The sequence below is a fragment of the Oncorhynchus mykiss genome, chromosome 16 (genome assembly GCF_057628025.1).
Source record: "Oncorhynchus mykiss isolate SJ-2025 chromosome 16, ASM5762802v1, whole genome shotgun sequence".
NCBI lineage: Eukaryota > Metazoa > Chordata > Actinopteri > Salmoniformes > Salmonidae > Oncorhynchus > Oncorhynchus mykiss.
Window position 1 is genome coordinate 27,476,988 of NC_143037.1, and position 19,487 is coordinate 27,496,474.

At 45.2% G+C, this 19,487-nt stretch overlaps 1 protein-coding gene and 1 long non-coding RNA gene across 3 annotated transcripts in view; one reads left to right on the forward strand and one right to left on the reverse strand.

The window, feature by feature from the left end:
* The window catches only part of ppp1cab (protein phosphatase 1, catalytic subunit, alpha isozyme b), a 19,892-nt gene extending 13,080 nt beyond the window's left edge, over positions 1 to 6,812 (reverse strand). The window contains exons 1-3 of the mRNA XM_021565508.3: positions 6,439 to 6,812; positions 2,275 to 2,406; positions 1,547 to 1,777 (exon numbers count right to left, since the gene is read on the reverse strand). Coding sequence (XP_021421183.1) covers positions 1,547 to 1,777; positions 2,275 to 2,406; positions 6,439 to 6,493 — 418 coding nt within the window. The 5' untranslated portion in view covers positions 6,494 to 6,812. The remainder of the gene's footprint in view (positions 1 to 1,546; positions 1,778 to 2,274; positions 2,407 to 6,438) is intronic.
* On the forward strand, positions 6,809 to 17,551 carry LOC149976630 (uncharacterized). Of its 2 annotated transcripts, none has more exons than XR_016487205.1 (6): positions 6,809 to 8,240; positions 9,003 to 9,093; positions 9,469 to 9,582; positions 10,036 to 10,128; positions 10,498 to 10,522; positions 15,296 to 17,551. It is a non-coding gene; the product is annotated as an uncharacterized LOC149976630 (long non-coding RNA). The 2 variants fall into 2 exon arrangements; XR_016487206.1 differs by having other exon boundaries at positions 9,469 to 9,512.
* The last annotated feature ends 1,936 nt before the right edge of the window (positions 17,552 to 19,487 follow it).

Genomic DNA, 19,487 nt, shown 5'->3' on the forward strand with positions numbered 1-19,487 from the left:
CTACTTTCCGGCTACCCGGATAAAGCACTAAATAAACTTCAGTTAGTGCTAAATACGGCTGCTACAATCCTGACTAGAACCAAAAAATGTGATCATATTACTCCAGTGCTAGCCTCTCTACACTGGCTTCCTGTCAAAGCAAGGGCTGATTTCAAGGTTTTACTGCTAACCTACAAAGCATTACATGGGCTTGCTCCTACCTATCTCTCTGATTTGGTCCTGCCGTACATACCTACACGTACGCTACGGTCACAAGACGCAGGCCTCCTAATTGTCCCTAGAATTTCTAAGCAAACAGCTGGAGGCAGGGCTTTCTCCTATAGAGCTCCATTTTTATGTAACGGTCTGCCTACCCATGTCAGAGACGCAAACTCGGTCTCAACCTTTAAGTCTCTACTGAAGACTCATCTCTTCAGTGGGTCATATGATTGAGTGTAGTCTGGCCCAGGAGTGGGAAGGTGAACGGAAAGGCTCTGGAGCAACGAACCGCCCTTGCTGTCTCTGCCTGGCCGGTTCCCCTCTTTCCACTGGGATTCTCTGCCTCTAACCCTATTACAGGGGCTGAGTCACTGGCTTGCTGGGGCTCTCTCATGCCGTCCCTGGAAGGGGTGCGTCACCTGAGTGGGTTGATTCACTGATGTGGTCATCCTGTCTGGGTTGGCGCCCCCCCTTGGGTTGTGCCATGGCGGAGATCTTTGTGGGCTATACTCAGCCTTGTCTCAGGATGGTAAGTTGGTGGTCGAAGATATCCCTCTAGTGGTGTGGGGGCTGTGCTTTGGCAAAGTGGGTGGGGTTATATCCTTCCTGTTTGGCCCTGTCCGGGGGTGTCCTTGGATGGGGCCACAGTGTCTCCTGACCCCTCCTGTCTCAGCCTGCAGTATTTATGCTGCAGTAGTTTATGTGTCGGGGGGCTAGGGTCAGTTTGTTATATCTGGAGTACTTCTCCTGTCCTATTCGGTGTCCTGTGTGAATCTAAGTGTGCGTTCTCTAATTCTCTCCTCTCTCTCTCTCGGAGGACCTGAGCCCTAGGACCATGCCCCAGGACTACCTGACATGATGACTCCTTGCTGTCCCCAGTCCACCTGGCCGTGCTGCTGCTCCAGTTTCAACTGTTCTGCCTTATTATTATTCGACCATGCTGGTCATTTATGAACATTTGAACATCTTGGCCATGTTCTGTTATAATCTCCACCCGGCACAGCCAGAAGAGGACTGGCCACCCCACATAGCCTGGTTCCTCTCTAGGTTTCTTCCTAGGTTTTGGCCTTTCTAGGGAGTTTTTCCTAGCCACCGTGCTTCTACACCTGCATTGCTTGCTGTTTGGGGTTTTAGGCTGTGTTTCTGTACAGCACTTTGAGATATCAGCTGATGTACGAAGGGCTATATAAATAAATTTGATTTGATCACATTTTTTATATGCATTTACTGTGTGTGTGCCCATGACTGTTATGCTAATTTATGAAGCCTCATGTGGATGCAGGTGCTCTATCGTGTTTTTTATCATGTCTGTCTGTGTTATGCATCTGTCCAAGCGCCAACAACTCACACTCATCGTAGAAGCCGTATATTCTGTTGATGGAGGCACACTCGTGGTTGCCCCTCAGCAGAAAGAAGTTCTCTGGGTATTTGACCTTGTAGGCCAGCAGCAGGCAGATTGTCTCCAATGACTGCTTTCCTCGGTCCACATAGTCCCCCAAGAACAGGTAGTTGCTCTCCGGGGGGAAGCCTCCGTACTCAAATAGTCTCAGCAGGTCGTAGTACTGACCGTGGACGTCACCTGTGAGTGGGCAGAGTTAACCATGGTGTGTAAGGTCACAAGACAGTAACAGGAAAATGGTTGTTCAGGTTGTTACTGTATTGATGTTTGTGTTCAAAACAGAGAGGGGACTAAAATAGGCTGTTGGGCACCGTCACCCACAACAAAATATTTCAGTTAAATTAGCTAGTAGGCCTAGTATTATTTTTTTCAGTGTTTATTGTAATGATTCCTTTCTGTCGAGTGTTGGTAAACAGATAGAGAATAGTTTTCCTAATTGCCATAGTCTACATATGGTGCTGGCAGCACTTCACTTTTCTACACTTTCTTCCCTTATTGCTAAGGAGCATGTCTTCTGTTCCTGAGCCATCTCCTGTCTTTACACGTTGTATAGCTGATGTTAATGGTGATGATGATTAATCAATTTCCCTTCTTGGAACTAACAAAGTTCTACTACTTTGATGAACAACATTTGAGGCACCCGTTTCCCAACCCCAGAAATGACAACTTGGCCTCACCACAAATCTTGAGTGGCGCCTCGAGTTCGAGCAGTATTGGCTGGCTGAGGAAGATCTCCCGGGACTTGAGGCAGAGGCCACGAATCTCGTTCTCCGTCAGCTGCACATTTTTGCCAGGTCGGGAGCCCTTCACTGGACAGGAGACAAGGACAAAGTGAATACTTGTTCATACACAACACTGTGCCCCATGTGGAGCGAGATAACTGTGTAGCTGTTTTCAACTGACTTTTGAGCAGCCGCGAATATCTAAGCAACTCGACAACATTTTGAGGGAATCCTATGAGTCGGAAAAGGATATTCATATGATAGGTAAGATATACAAAAACTTGCAGAGAGCCTATCCAACTGACAACTTCTTAGGGAAAAAGAAACTAGTGAACCCAATACTTAATAATAACTGATATTGGCACAAGATGGGGGAATTTTGGAACATAACTAATAAAATGACAGTTAACAAAAATGTAGGCTTAATCCAGTTCAAATGTATAGAATTTATTATACAAGACACAAAATTCACAAATTATATAGCACAACGACAGAGTCATGTCTTAAGTGTAAAACTAACAATGACTCAATAATCTATGCCTTCTGGGAATGCTATGAAGTCCAAAAGGTATGGGTGGAGTTAGAAAGTTTGCTGTCAGAAGTATTACAATGTAAATGTACTTTTAATCTTTCTGTCTACATATTTCAAGACATGTCATGAGGGTGCAGTAAGGTACCTGATGTGTTGGACGATACTCTTCTCGTCAGTTATATTGAAATAAATTATACTTAAACTGGAAATCAACCAATCCTCCATTGTTAAGACAATGGAAAAATCATAGGGTAGCCTAGTGGTTAGAGCATTGGACTAGTAACCGGAAGGTTGCAAGTTCAAACCCCCGAGCTGACAAGGTACAAATCTGTCGTTCTGCCCCTGAACAGGCAGTTAACCCACTGTTCCTAGGCCGTCATTGAAAATAAGAATTTGTTCTTAACTGACTTGCCTAGTTAAATAAAGGTAAAATAAAAAAATATGATTCATTATCTAATTATTGAAAGAGCGTGGGCGACGGAGAAGACCAAAATGGTGCAATTTGTGGTGGAGAGTAGTGCAGGTACTGGGGATAGGGGTGAGGTCTGTAGGTTGTCCGTTTTGTATTGTTTGTAAAAAAAAATGTAATAATATTTAACAAAAAATGTACTTCATTTGCTATCCGGCTTTCGAAACATATCTTTCATCAGTGAGAAGGAATCCTTCAAATAAAAGACACTTACTGTAGCGGTTTTTCCCAGATCCATACAGCTGGACATCCGACTGGACTAAACATCCCAAGTTAAGCTTACACAAAGGTATTCGGAGCAAGCTAGATAGCTATTTAGCACAGGTGGTCGTGTCTGTCTTCAGTCCGTTTTCCATAAACAAGCACTTAACATGAAGATATGGCTGTGTGGGAACAATAACCCTAACCTAGAAAAAGGCGTATATCAATTTAACCTTTTGTTTTCTGAAAATTATTACTGATATGAAATAGAGGTTGACCGATTAATCGGAATGGCCGGTTAATTAGGCCCGATTTCAAGTTTTCATAACAATCGGAAATCGGTAGTTTTGGACACCGATTTGCCCAATTTTTTTATTTAAATGTTTTATTTTACACCTTTATTTAACTAGGCAAGTCAGTTAAGAACACGTTCTTATTTTCAATGATAACCCACCCTCCCTAGGCTATCATTGAAAATAAGAACGTGTTCTTAACTGACTTGTTCAGTGGCAGAATGACAGATTTTTACCTTGTCAGCTCGGGGATTCAATCTTGCAACCTTACAGTTAACTAGTCCAACCCTCTAAACACCTGCCACTCATTGCACTCCACGAGGAGCCTACCTGTTACGTGAATGCAGTAAGAAGCAACGGTAAGTTGCTAGCTAGCATTAAACTTATCTTGTAAAAAAATCAATCAATCATATTCACTAGTTAAACTAGTAATATCATCAACCATGTGTAGTTATCTAGCATGTCCTGCATTGCATATAATCGATGCGGTGCGCATTCACGGAAAAAGGACTGTCGTTGCTCCAACGTGTACCTAACCATTAACATCAATGCCTTTCTTAAAATCAATACACAGAAGTATATAGTTTTTAAAACTGCATATTTAGCTAAAAGAAATCCAAGTTAGCAGGCAATATTAACCAGGTGAAATTGTGTCACTTCTCTTGCGTTCATTGCACGCAGATTCAGGGTATATGCGATAAAAATAAACATTTGTTTTCGAAATGATAGTTTCCGGATTAGACCATATTAATGGCCAAAGGCTCGTATTTCTGTGTGTTAATTATGTTATAATAATTAAGTCTATGATTTGATAGAGAAGTCTGAGCGATGGTAGACAGCAGCAGGCTCGTACGCATTCATTCAAACAGCACTTTCGTGTGTTTTGCCAGCAGCTCTTTGTTGTGCTTCAAGCGTTGCGCTGTTTATGACTTCAAGCCTATCAACTCCCGAGATTAGGCTGGTGTAACCGATGTGAAATGGCTAGATAGTTAGCGGGGTGCACGCTAATAGCGTTTCAAACATCACTCGCTTCGAGACTTGGAGTAGTTGTTCCACTTGATCTGCATGGGTAACGCTGCTTCGAGGGTGGCTGTTGTTGATGTGTTCCTGGTTCGAGCCCAGGTAGGAGCGAGGAGAGGGACGGAAGCTATACTGTTACACTGGCAATACTAAAGTGCCTATAAGAACATCCAATAGTCAAAGGTTAATAAAATACAAATGGTATAGAGAGAAATAGTCCTATAAATACTATATTAACTACAACCTAAAACCTCTTACCTTGGAATATTGAAGTCTCATGTTAAAAGGAACCACCAGCTTTCATATGTTCTCATGTTCTGAGCAAGGAACTTAAATGTTAGCTTTTTTTACATGGCACATATTGCACTTTTCACTTTCTTCTCCAACACGTTGTTTTTGCATTATTTAAACCCAATTTAACATGTTTCATTATTTATTTGAGGCTAAATTGATTTTTATTGATGTATTATATTAAGTTAAAATAAGTGTTCATTCAGTATTGTTGTAATTGTCATTATTACAAATAAATAAGCCGATTGATCGGTATCAGCTTTTTTTGGTCCTCCAATAATCGGTATCGGCGTTGAAAAATCATAATCGGTCGACCAATAATATGAAATATAAGGTCCTTCTGCTTCCAAAACCATACCGCAAGAGATGCGTCTTAATGTTCAGAATGAGCGTTGGGACTCATAACAAAACCCCCTGTAAAGAAGACACCTTCGTCCAATGAATTATACGTAATGTAACGTAACAGAGTCATGTTCAAGGGTTAGCCAACTACCTATCCAGCTAGCCAGATAAAGGTGTCTGCATACTAGGTTCGGTTTGCTCTTAGCACAACCCGACTATGTGAAGCTAACATAATGTATATAAACCCTGGAGTGCATATGCTATCTATAGGCCAATGAAAGAGGCCAAGAAGCCTCCGGTCGGCCATATTGGCACTACCGAGAAGAAGCAGAATAAATACACAATATATTTATTCAATGCTTTGTCAAAGGACAAAAGTACATGTGTTAACGTGTTTGAACAATTCAAGAACATTTGAACTTAAAAAATAAAAATTATACTTTGAGGAAAATGTTGACATTTTTTAAAAATGTTTCTCACATAATAACATTTGTAAGTATGCATTAAGGTGTCTGGAATATAATAAATATGGTAGACATTAATAAAAGCATTACTATATCTTCCCAAATATTTTTTACAATCGTGGGGTGTGGTAACTTCAAAACAGCGCCCCGTCAGGCTTCTATTGTAATTGTAACGAAACAGGCAGGGAGCAGGCCTCGAACCCTCGACCTTCTTGCCCAAAGTCCAGCGCGCTATCGACTGTGCCCCAAAAGCATGCTCAAGCGGAAGTCGATATCCGCGCTTATAAACCAAGGGTCGTTACAATATAAATAATTTGCTCGATCAGACGAAAAAGAAAAAAATCGCTTACACCAAAAATAACAAAAACGTCACAAAATGTCGTCATAATATATGCGCGACCTGTTTCGACTGGGAAGCATACGGTGAGCTTTAGTCGTTGATGCTAGCTAGCCTGTGAAGTTGCTAGTTCACCACAAAAAAAAAGTGGGGAAAATAGCTGTTCTTACCTTCCAGAAGTCGCTGTATGATGGAGTCGATGTTTAATTTATCGGCTTCTGCCATAATATTCCTGTGATAATTTTTCCGTTTAAAATAATATTTAAAAAATGTAGCAGGCTTGTTAACTAGGTGTGCTAGTTTAATCAGCTAATGTTAGCCCGCTAACCTTGCGCCAGATAATGCCTCAATAGTTGAAGTTGGGGGGGAAACTTTAATGGATTTCCCCGAAGAATATTTGAACAAAACGCTTTAATTATCGACTTTTCATACCGGTTTAGATTTCACCGAGTTATATTTCAATTTGTTTCACCTTCAACTGGATAGCACCCAGCCCTCAACAAAAGGACCGCTGAGAAGCGAGCAAGAATAACGAAGTACTTCCGGGTTACGAATTTTTTTTGGGACGCTTCAGAATAGAGGTCCTATCCTGAACACGTTGTAAATGAATAATTAGAGCGACATTTGTGGAAAATGTGCACAAATTTCGTTCTGTTATATACAAGTTATGATACAAAGAATTAGATCAACAATGTTGTGTCTACACAATTTACTGCATATTGTTGCAGCAATGAGCACTTCTAGTTTCCAAATCCAGAGTTAACACCCCCAGATGCTGCTAATTTTGAAGCAATCAGGGCAATCAGTTTAAATCCATTCCGTTTTTCAAATTGTACGAACATATTGAACCATACACAATTTCCTGTATATTGTGTCGCAGTTAAACAAGCTTGGCACACCTGTATTAGGGGAGTTTATCCCATTCTCTGCAAATCCTCTAAAGCTCTGTCAGGTTGGATGTTAAGTGTTGCTGCACAGCTATTTTCAGGTCTCTCCAGAGATGTTAGAATTGGGTTCAAGTCCAGGCTCTGGCTGGGCCACTCAAGGACATTCAGAGACTTGTCCCGAAGCCCCTCCTGCATTGTCTTGGCTGTGTGCTTAGGGTCCTTGTCCTGTTGGAAGGTGAACCTTTGCCACAGCCTGAGGTCCTGAGCGCTCTGGAGCAGGTTTTCATCAAGGATCTCTGTACTTTGCTCCGTTCATCTTTGCCTCGATCCTCACTAGTCTCCCAGTCCTTGCCCCTGAAAAACTTCCCCACAGCATGATGCTGCCACCACCATGCTTCACCGTAGGGATGGTGCCAGGTTTCCTCCAGACGTGACTCTTGGCATTCAGGCCAAAGAGTTCAATCTTAGTTTCATCAGACCAGAGAATCTTGTTTCTCATGGTCTGAGAGTCTTGAGGTACCTTTTGGCAAATCCAAGCGGGCTGTCATGTGCCTTTTACTGAGGAATGGCTTCCGTCTGGCCACTCTACCATAAAGGCCTGATTGGTGGAATGCTGCAGAGATGGATGTCCTTCTGGAAGGTTCTCCCATCTCCACAGAGGAACTCTAGAGCTCTGTCAGAGTGACCATCGGGTTCTTTGTCACCTCCCTGACCAAGGCCCTTTTCCCCCGATTGCTCAAATTGGCCGGACGGCCAGCTCTAGGAAGAGTCTTGGTAGTTCCAAACATCTTCCGTTTAAGAATGATGGAGGCCACTGTGTTGTTGGGGACCTTCAATGCTGCAGAAATGTTTTGGTACCCTTCCCCAGATCTGTGCCTTGACACAATTCTGTCTTGGAGCTCAACAAACAAATCCTTCGACCTCATGGCTTGGTTTTTGCTCTGACGTGCACTGTCAACTGCGGGACCTTAAATAGACAGGTGTGTGCCTTTCCAAATCATGTCCAATCAAATGAATTTACCACAGGTGAACTCCAATCAAGTTGTAGAAACATCTCAATGATGATCAATGGAAACAGGATGCACGTAAGCTCAATTTCAAGTCTCATAGCAAAGGGTCTGAAAACGTGTATAAATAAGGTATTTCTGTTTTTAATATTTTATACATTAGGAAAAAAAGCTAAAAACCTGTTTTTGCTTTGTCATTGTGAGGTATTGTGTGTAGATTGATGATAATATATGTTTTTAAATATATTTTAGAATAAGGCTGCAACGTAACAAAATGTGGAAAAAGGGAAGGGGTCTTAATACTTTCCGAATGCCCTGTATATTTTATTAGTCATTATTATTTGGCCCATACCGGTTAATTAGCCAGATATGTTTTTGGTCCAATAGTACATTTAAAATTATCAATTTTCTTTGAGTATCGTTTAGCACAGTTTGCACAATCGTATCAACATTTTTGTTAATATAATCACCCCTTTTGAGTTTCTTTGCCAATGAAAAATATATATATTTTTCTCTTTTAGCCAGGTAAAAATGTATATTTTTTTTGTGATCTGTTAAGCCATAACAGTTGTAGCTGGCTATATTTATTTTCCCACCACAACTAATGTTTGTAAACTTATTTGACCTTTTCTGCTGCTTTTGAGACACTGTTCGATCCCTCCTCGGGGCACTTACTGTTAAGTAAATAAAACGCTAAATAATCACAAAACAGCAACTATTTGTCACTATGTATTATTATTCTAATATGTATTCATTATAAAATTGTCAGTTATTGATGATGAACCTTTAAACTGCACTCTTCCTCCCCTCCCTTCCCATCTCTCTATTTTTCCACCCCAGATGACAAACTCCAAGGGAGTGTGTGTGCATGTTGTATTTTCTTTTTCCTTGTCAGCCACCATCTCTCCTAACCATGACCTCTCCACCAACTGTGAGTAAGCACAACTGCACATGTTCGTTGTGGGAAATGGATAACACAATCTGTAGGCCTAAATATCTCCAATCCTAAAATAAAACGGAGCATACATATAAAAACAAGTAGTTACAATATATTGACATATTTACATACTCGTGTGTGTGAGAGAGTGTATATATTTTACTTTTTATTGTTAGCCAACCATCTCTGCTTTTCTGCTTCTTAAAAAGCTGAGGTCTAGAACTCCTTCCAGGTCATCTCTCTCTCCATTCCTTGGCCTGATGACTCACCCTGAATTTGAATCGCTACATACATTCATTGTGGAGAACAAAATATGTGGATGGGTAGCCAGGGAATGGCTTTGGTACATAAAAAATATTTTTTTTGCAGGACAATAAACATTAGCCTGCCACTTCTGGGAACCCTGTTCACATGTGAGTGCTGTTGAGGCCCTGTTTCAGCTCCAGATGACAAAAACCTGCACACACTCCCAGAGAGTTGCAGGTCTGCCGACTTCCTTTTGGTCATTCGTTTTAATCAGAGAAGTATCTAATAAACCAAACTGTTGCTTTAACTGTGAATGTACTTTATTGCACACAATCCTCAAATAAAATGGAGCATACATAAAATAAACAATGTATTTACATTGGGTCTAATGTGTGTTTTCTCTTAGAGTGAGGCCTGTTTTTCAACTCAGAAAAATTACACAATAGTCTTATACAATATTAACAGTCACACTTTTATTGGATAGATATTTAGAGTAATTATGTAGATATTGATAATGGATATGTAGACGTAGATATCTCCAATCCTAAAATAAAATGAAACATACATAAAATAAACAAGTAATTACAATTTATTTACATTGGGGATAATGTGTGTGTGACAGAGACGGAGAGTGTGTGTGCATGTTGTATTTTATTTTTCCTTGTCAGCCACCCATCTCTGCTTTGTCAGTCTCGCCAGGCCCAGTGTATGCACTTCTGGGTGAGGCTGTCGGGCAGTGGTGGAGTGCATGGCAGATCTGAAAGAGAGATGCACAAAGTGACAGTAAGTAATCAGCTCAACAACATGTCTGTGTGCACATCTGTTGGTGTGAGTGAGCATATGTAATATAATTCTGAATAACCTGTATCCATCTGGGAATCCTCAAAAGTTTCTCCATCCACGGCCAGTGTAGTGGGAACTGGTGCAGCCGGTAAATTAAATACCACAGTAGAGGACTGCTGTCGCTTCTCTGCCTTTTGGCTCAGATCAAGTGTAGTTACTTTGACAGTGCTGCACTTGATCGGAGAAGTGATTGCAGGTCGGAGGGCGCCCGGGAAAATTGTGCTTTTTATTTTTGTTGAAAATCATTATTATTGTTATTATTATTGTTGTTGTATTGTTTCACCATTGTTTTTCTTTGTCCTGGGTTAGGTGGTGGTTCTGGTGGTGGACTAGGGTGAGTTTAAAGGCCCTCTGGTCTTTTTCTTTGCCTTTTGTCTCAGTTCCTTGTTGTTTTGCGTTGTCAACTGGGGACTTTTGCTGGCCGGCCTGCTAGCTGGTTAGCCTAGCCTGGTCTGCTGGTGAGGCTTGCTAGCTTTCTCGGCCCCCAAGTTTGGCAGGTGTTGTTGGTCAGTGTGTCCCTTTTTGTTATCCCCTTATTTCCCTCTTACCTCAATTATTTTGTTTGTTCGTCTTACCCCCTAGTTTGTCCCCCCTTTTTGGTTTGTGTGCTTTGTTTGTTTTTGTTGTGAGGCCTCTTGGCTTGTGGGCCTGCTAGCTGGTAAGCTTAGCCTGGCCTGCTGGTGTGGCCTGCTAGCTTCCTAGCCTTTGTTTAGTTTGTGTGGTTTCTTTTTTGTCTCTCCCTTTTGTGGAAAAAAATATTTAAAAAATTCCCCTCCTTGGTGCTGTGCTAGATAGTTTGTTGTGTGCCCCGTGGTGCTGGTAGGCCCTGTTTAGCTAGCCTAGCTGAGCCTGCTAGCTCCCTCGGTTGTTCCACACCCCTCCCCCTTCCTCCCAACCCCCTCCCCCTTCCTCCCAACCCCCTCCCCCTTCCCTCCCAACCCCCTCTCCCTTCCCTCCCAACCCCCTCTCCCTTCCCTCCCAACCCCCTCTCCCTTCCCCCTCCCCCCTTTTCACTGGTGTTGGGTTTAAAGGGAGTGGGCTTCCATCATGTCAGCAGCACAGGCTGGCATGAGGAGGCACCATGCAGTGCGCCTCCTCTTAAAGGAGAAGGGAGGGAAAAACAATAGTTATCCTGATTGGATTTCTCCAGAAAATTCCTCCAAAAAGAACTCGGTTTCCATCCCGCGCAGGGAAACTCCAGAACACCCTGAACACTCAGGGGTCCCTCACAGCAATGTTTGAGGTGACCAAGCTGATGGATAATAGCATTAAAACCGTTATTATCCGTATGTACAATGAAACCGGACAGCCGGAGGATGTTGCAGTATGGCTGGGCAGGTACTGCAATGTGAAGGGACCCCTGGTCCAGGTGAAGGATCCCGATGGGATCTGGACAGGGACCTGGAGGGTCCAGCAAAGGGAGGACCCTGGGGGCTATGGTGGGTTGAAAGCCATCCCATCCACCATAGTCCTCAGAGAGAACAGGGGCCATGTTCACTACCAGGACCCGCCCAAGCTGTGCCGTAAGTGTGGTGAACATGGCCACCTTGCAGAGGTTGTCTGCATGAAGTGCCAGGAGGTGGGCCACCGCTACGAGGAGTGCACGAACGGAAGGTCTGTGGCGAGTGGTCCCACCTCATCCTCGGCTTCCCTTCCTCCTGGGTCAATAAGGCCAGGGCTGGAAGGAGGGAGTGGGCGGCTGCGGACCGGGCTTTCGAGCGCCAGGTGGTTGGAACAGCAGTTGCCGAGGGGGTGGTTGTGGAGCCGGTGGTGGAGGAGGTAGTTATGGAGCCGGTGGAGGTGGTGGCTGTAGTGGAGGGCGCGGAAGGTGCAGTGGTGGGAGGAGAGGACAACCCCCCTGCCCCAGACTAATGTGACCCCTGAAGGAGAAAGGGCCGAGAAAGACGGCTCTGGAGGGATTTTTAGCGAGAGCTCCCCAAGTGGGTCAGACATTATAGGGACGGTGTCGGAAAGCACCATGGAGACGGTGTCAGGAGATACGGGAGAAAGGGGGGAGATTCTGGAGGAACACCTCCCCCCACGAAAAAGAAATGCTAAAGAGCTCTCCGGCCCGAACAGGGTGATGAGAAAAAAGAAAAGGTGGAATGGGAGAGCTCCCAGGGGGAGGAAGAACCTAGAACCTTCCCCTCCAACTCCCCCAATTAAGTCTCCTTTTTAAGTCCAGTTTTAACCTTCCAACCCCCTTTACCCCAGAGGGAGAGAGAGAAATTACCAGAAAAGTAACCCCCTTTTAACTGTTCAAATGCCTTTTCTTTTAGCACTGTTTTTACTCACCCCTTTTATGGCTTTTAAAATCACCACTATAAACGTGAGTTTAAAAGTGTAAAAACAGCAATGAGAGCACAGTCAGTTTTATCCTTTTTAGAAAGGTTTAACTCAGATGTGTTTTTATTGCAGGAGTGTGGTCTACCCTTTTTATCCTCTTACAGCAAATGGGAGGATAAGTGGCAGCACGGGCCCTCCATTTGGAGTGGTTCCAATTTTAACAAGAATGACGGTGTTGCCATTTTAATCAAGACCCCACAGGTGGTGGTGAGGGGGAGCACGGTGGTGGTAGGCGGGCGTGCTCTTCTAGCCAATTGCACTTTTATGGGGAGGGATTTTAATGTGCTAAATGTGTATGGTTTTAACGACAAACATGACCAGTGCACACTTTTAGAAGACCTGCAGTCCCAAATGCTAGGGAGGGATCCTCTAGTGGTGGGTGGGGATTTTAACTGTGTTTTAAGTAGAGCAGACAGGAGAGGATTTTAAGGTAGATAGGTCAAGTGTTTATTGCAAGGGTTGTGCAGGGAATTTAAACTGACTGACTGTTTTAAAACCCTGCATCCAAGAGAGGAGGGCTACACCTGGACCAGTGGTGACTGCACCAGAGCCTCTCGCATTGACTATTTGTTTACCCGGGACTGTCCCCCAACTGATGCTAGAATTACCCCTGCTTCTCAGATCACGTAATGCTGACGTGCACCCTTTCACTAACTTCGGGTGTGACTGTGGGAAGAGGGCCCTGGAAATTGAACTGCTCCCTTTTAGAAGATGATAGAGTAGTTAGTCAGTACAGGGAGCAGTTCAGCCAGTGGCAGACGCTACAGGACTTCTTTGACACACGAGCACAGTGGTGGGAAATGGTGAAGGGAAGGATGAGAAACTTCTTTAGAGAGATAGGAAAGAAAAAAAGCTGAGAAAAAGATAGACGCATGGTGTACTGCAAAAGCGACTGGAAAGGTATTTTAACCTATGCCAACAGGGCCTTGATTTTAACCATGAAATTAAAGAAGTAAAAAAGGAAATGGCACTTTTAGCAGAACAGAGAAGCAAGGGGGTTATTTTAAGAAGTAAGGAAAGGGAATTAGAAGAGGGGGAGAAGTGCACTAGGTACTTTTTAAAGAAAATAGTTAGTAAAGGTAGAACAATGATAGGGTTAAAAAATAAAGATGGGCTTTTAAAAACAGATACAGAAGGAATAAAGGAAGTGGTCGAGGATTTTTATGGGTACTGTTTGGAGTAAAGGATGTGTGTGAGGAAACAATTTAACATACATTGACAAGACCTTACCCAACACAGACGACCTGACAAAAGACCTGACGAGGACAGAAATCGACCAAGGACTGAAACGTTTTAAGAGGGGTAACTAACCGGGGGAGGATGGCCTCCCTTTGGAGTTTTATCTGACCTTTTTGGGATGTTTTAGCCGACGAACTTCTGACTGTTTTTACTGACTTTGAACATCTTGACAGACTACCTGACAGTTTTAGAGTGGGGATCGTGACTCTTTTATATAAGAAAAAACGACAGGACGGACCTGAAGAACTGGAGACCGATAACCCTTTTAAACTTTGATTGTAAACTTTTTACCAAGGTTTTAACACTCAGAATGTCTTCTGTTTTAGGGGAGGTGATCCACCCGGACCAAACCTGTGCCGTTCCCGGAAGGAAGATCACGTACAGCCTGATACTGATCCGAGATGCCATCTGTTATGCGAGAGACAGAAACATGCGGCTTGTAGTCCTAAATTTAGATTTTGAAAAAGCCTTTGATCGGGTCTCGCACCAGTACCTCTTTAAGTTACTGCAAAAATGGGTTTCCCAGACAGGTTCTTAGCTTGGGTGGGACTGCTGTACGGGGACATTACCAGCAAAATCCTTGTAAATGAGCATCTGTCAAAAGCAGTGGGAGTACACTGCGGTGTCCGTCAGGGCTGTCCGTTATCTCCTCTTCTGTTCGTGGCCTGTATTGAACCACTGGCACAGGTCTTGAGAAGGGACCAACGGATCAGTGGGGTGGGTATCCCGGGGAGTGGGGGGATGACTGCCAAGTGCGTTTTTTACATGGACGACGTCAACATTTTATGTACCAACCTTTTATCCGTCGACAGGACCTTGGACAGGACTGACTGGTACAGACGAGCCTCTGGGGCGAGACTGAACAGAGACAAGACAGAGGCCCAATTTTTCGGACCGTGGGCAGACCCAGACTTGACCAGACTACCACTGACGGTTAAACCGACGGACATAAGGGTACTGGGGGTAAAGTTTGACCGGGAGGGAGGAGGGAGCGGAAATTGGAGTGGGATCCTGGGGACAGTAAGACAGAGACTGGATTTTTGGGGACTACGACAGCTGACTTTTGAGGGCAAGGTTTTAATCATTAAAGCTGTGATTTTACCTGTGCTTTTACTAATCAGTTCTGTTTTTATCCCCCTCGAAGGAGTATTTTAGCCCTGGAGCAGATGCTTGTTTACTTCCTGTGGGGAAGCAAGTGGGAGAGGCTGAGGAGGGAGGTGGTCAAGAGGCCCAGGTCCAAGGGGGGTAAAGGCTTTCCTGACCTCTACTTGTTCCTGGGCAGCCGCTACACAGACTCTTACCACCTCCCCGGTCAACAATAAGACCCAGGCCCTCGCACGGTTCTGGCTGGTATCTTACCTCAGGACTCTTGAGGCTGATCCCAGTCGACCTGCGAGCCCCAGCCTCTTTCCTGCTCCCCACTCACTATGCCCAGCTCCAGAAATGTTTAAGACATTTTAAACTGGAAAAGGAAGCAGTCACAGTTTTAACTAAACACCGCTCTCTTCTCTCTCTTGTGCAGGATCGGGAACCAGTGTGTCCAGTACGCAGGCTTGCTATAGGCGAGCCCACAACGGTTTGGCGTAATGTGGCCCATACTGCTCTCCTGAATCGGCATCAGGACCTGTCCTGGATGGTCGCCCATGAGATCCTCCTGGTCAGGGCCGTTATGCACTCACGGGGCATGGCGAGGACATCCGCGTGCCCCCGACCAGGCTGCGGCCAAGAAGAGTCGGTGAGGCACCTGCCCTGTGAGTGCAGAGCTGCCAGGGACCTGTGGAAGGAAGCAGGCCCCCTGATCACCCCGTGTCTGCCAGCAGGGGAGGACCTAACACCTCAGCTCGTGCTCTATGGGGTGGGCCGAAGGCCTATTCCATCGAAGGCCTTCACCAAGTTCTGGCCCACCCTCACGTACCTGAAGGAAGCACTGTGGTCCTCCTGTAACCTGCTGGTAGCGAAACAAGTAGACACCACCCCCCAGGCAGTGGCCATGGTAGCCACGGAAGCCCCCACAACACCCTAGGTCCCGGCGGCCACGGCCTGACAGCGCTGCAGCGCCTAGGGCGATGCGCCTAGGGGAGGGATCTCCTCTGGGCCCCGAAGGACGGGACAATGATTGATTCGGGAGAGCAGGAGGAGGCGAGTTTGATAAGGACTCACCCCACTCCTGAACAAAGGATCGAAGACAGCCTTTTAACAAAGTGACTTTTTAACATGTTTCTCATGTCTTAAAAATGTTTTACCTTTGTTAAATCATTTGTACACATTTTAAATGGCTTTTACAGATTTGAGGTTTTTACAATGAAAAGTACTTTTACTCATGGTTGTTCTTATTGGTTTTAACTAATTTAAATGTAACCTTCAAATGCTGTGTTTTATGCTTTATTGCCATTTTTATGTGTATGAAATTATGTAAAAAAATGTATGAGCTGTTTTTAAAGGAAATGTGAAACCTCAGAAGGGCTGGAGCGTTATGCATTCCCCCCTTTTCCTCTGATCCAGGCTGTGCTGGACAGGACCAGGATGGCAGAGCATTGTCTGCTTCTGGTGGCCCCTTTCTGGCCCAGGCGACCTTGGTTCAGCCTTCTCCTATCCCTGTTGTCTGGGACATCTTGTCAACTTCCCCTGCGACCGAACTTGCTGTCTCAGGCCGGGGGAACTCTGTGGTATCCAAGACCACACTGTCTCAGTCGGTGGGCTTGGCCACTGAACGGCACCAATGACCCATGTTAGGACTACAGGAGGGTGACATGAACACCATGCAGAGCTCAAGGGCGCTGGCTACAACCGCGGCATACCAGTTGCGCTGGCGGTTGTTCTGTTCTTCATGAACTGGTATTGAGGTTGTGCCCGAGTCATGTGGAGGGCAGTATGTCCTCCAATAACTGCAGTCTCGCTTGGATGAGGGCTTGGCAGCCTCTACACTGAGTGGGTATTTGGCCGCTATATCTGCCTGCCATGTGGGGTGGATGGACAGGCCAGTGGGGCGCCATCCCTTGGTCTCCAGTTTTATGAAGGGGATTCGTCGCCTGTGTCCAGCTAGGAGCGGACGCGGTCAGTGAAAACAGACCAGCTCTTTGTCTGCTATGGTGAACAAGTCCTACGGGCTGGGCTATCAAAGCAGAGGCTCTCTCATTGGATCGTGGACACGATTATGACAGCATACCGCCTGGCTGGCATAACAGTGCTGGGATCTGTGGTGCCACATTCAACACGAGGTGTGGTTGCATCCTGGGCTCTACTGAGAGGAGTGCCCCTCGCTGAGATCTGTGCTGCGGTCAGCTGGGCTTTCTCTTGCACCTTTGCTAGGTATTTTTGGGTAAATGTGGCACCTCCCTCTGCGTTTGGTTCAGCGGTCTTGGCCGTCGCCTCCTCTTCCTGGGACTCTGCCGGGACCCCCTTCCACATTGACGGCCCCTGCGTCTCGGTCCCGCGCCGGGACTTCACCGCAGGCTGGCCAGGTCCCTCTAGCACCAACTAATCTGGTACGTGTATACCAATATATTGGAGTGATCCAATATAATGAAACGTAACGAAGGTTACGTATATAACCACGGTTATGTGAGCTATATGGATCACTCCAATCCTCTATGGTGCTAGAGGCACCTCAAATATTATGTAGAGAACGTGTCATGGCCATGTATAGGGGCGGACCACCAGCCGTGACACAGGTGTACACGGGAGTAAATCTGTAAATACTCACCTCGGATGTATCCCTCCACCACGGAGTGATACCAATATATTGGAGTGATCCATATAAACTCAGCAAAAAAAGAAACGCCCCTTTTTCAGGACCCTGTCTTACAAAGATAATTTGTAAAAATCCAAAAGATATTAATTGTAAAGGGTTTAAACACTGTTTCCTGTGCTTGTTCAATGACCCATAAACAATTAATGAACATGCACCTGTGAAACGGTCGTTAACACTAACAGCTTACAGACGGTAGGCAATTAAGGTCACACTTAAGAAAACTTAGGACACTAGAGGCCTTTCTACTGACTCTGAAAAACACCAAAAGAAAGATGCCCAGGGTCCCTGCTCATCTGTGTGAACGTGCCTTAGGCATGCTGCAAGGAGGCATGAGGACTGCAGATGTGGCCTGGGAAATAAATTGCAATGTCCGTACTGTGAGACGCCTAAGACAGCGCTACAGGGAGACCGGATGGACAGCCGATCGTCCTCGCAGTGGCAGACCACGTGTAACAACACCTGCACAGGATCCGAACATCTGAACATCACACCTGCGGGACAGGTACAGGATGCCAACAACTGCCCGAGTTACACCAGGAACGCACAATCCCTTCATCAGTGCTCAGACTGTCCGCCAAAAGCTGAGAGAGGCTGGGCTGAGAGAGGCTGGGCTGAGAGAGGCTGGGCTGAGAGGGGCTGAGGGCTTGTAGGCCTTTTGTAAGGCAGGTCCTCACCAGACATCACCGGCAACAACGTCGCCTATGGGCGACAAACCCACCGTCGCTGGACCAGACAGGACTGGCAAAAAGTGCTCTTCACTGACGAGTCACGGCTTTGTCTCACCAGGGGTGATGGTCTTATTTGCGTTTATCATCGAAGGAATGAGCGTTACACCGAGGCCTGTACTCTGCAGCAGGATCGATTTGGAGGTCATGGTCTGGGGCGTGTGTCACAGCATCATCGGACTGAGCTTTTTGTCATTGCCTGCAATCTCAACGCAGTTCATTACAGGGGAGACATCCTCCTCGCTCATGTGGTACCCTTCCTGCAGGCTCATCCTGACATGACCCTCCAGCATTTTTTTTAATTTTTTTTTTAACCTTTATTTAACCAGGCAAGTCAGTTAAGAACACATTCTTATTTTCAATGACGGCCTGGGAACAGTGGGTTAACTGCCTGTTCAGGGGCAGAACGACAGTATCTTGTCAGCTCGGGGGTTTGAACTCGCAACCTTCCGGTTACTAGTCCAACGCTCTAACCACTAGGCTACCCTGCCGCCCCAAAGCATGTCAATGCCACCAGCCATACTGTTCGTTCTGTGCGTGATTTCCTGCAAGATAGAAATGTCAGTGTTCTGCCATGGCCAGCGAAGAGCCTGGATCTCAATCCCATTGAGAACGTCTGGGACCTGTTGGATCGGAGGGTGAGGGCTAGGGCCATACCCCCCAGAAATGTCTGGGAACTTGCAAGTGCCTTAGTGGAAGAGTGGGGTAACATCTCACAGCAAGAACTGGCAAATCTGGTGCAGTCCATGAGGAGATGCACTGCAGTACTTAATGCAGCTGGTGGCCACACCAGATACTGACTGTTACTTTTGATTTTGCCCCCCCCACCCTTTGTTCAGGGACACATTACTCAATTTCTGTTAGTCACATGTCTGTGGAACTTTTTTCAGTTTATGTCTGTTATGTTCATACAAATATTTACACGTTAAGTTTTGCTGAAAATAAATGCAGTTCATAGTAAGAGAACGTTTCTTTTTTTGCTGAGTTTAGCTCACATAACTGTGGTTTCATATGTAACCTTCGTTAGCTAGCGCCGTTGGCATTAGCTAGCTAGCAGCGCCAGCATGTTAGCTATGAAAGTATCTATCCAGCAACAATGTCAAGGTCAAAAATGAAAAACTATGTTGAGCCATGCTGACATCGTAAGAAGTCAAATCGGACTGAAACAATTAAGACTAAACGTACATTTCTGTGATTAACTAGCTAACTTTAGCTCAGTGACCGGTGACGCACCTATT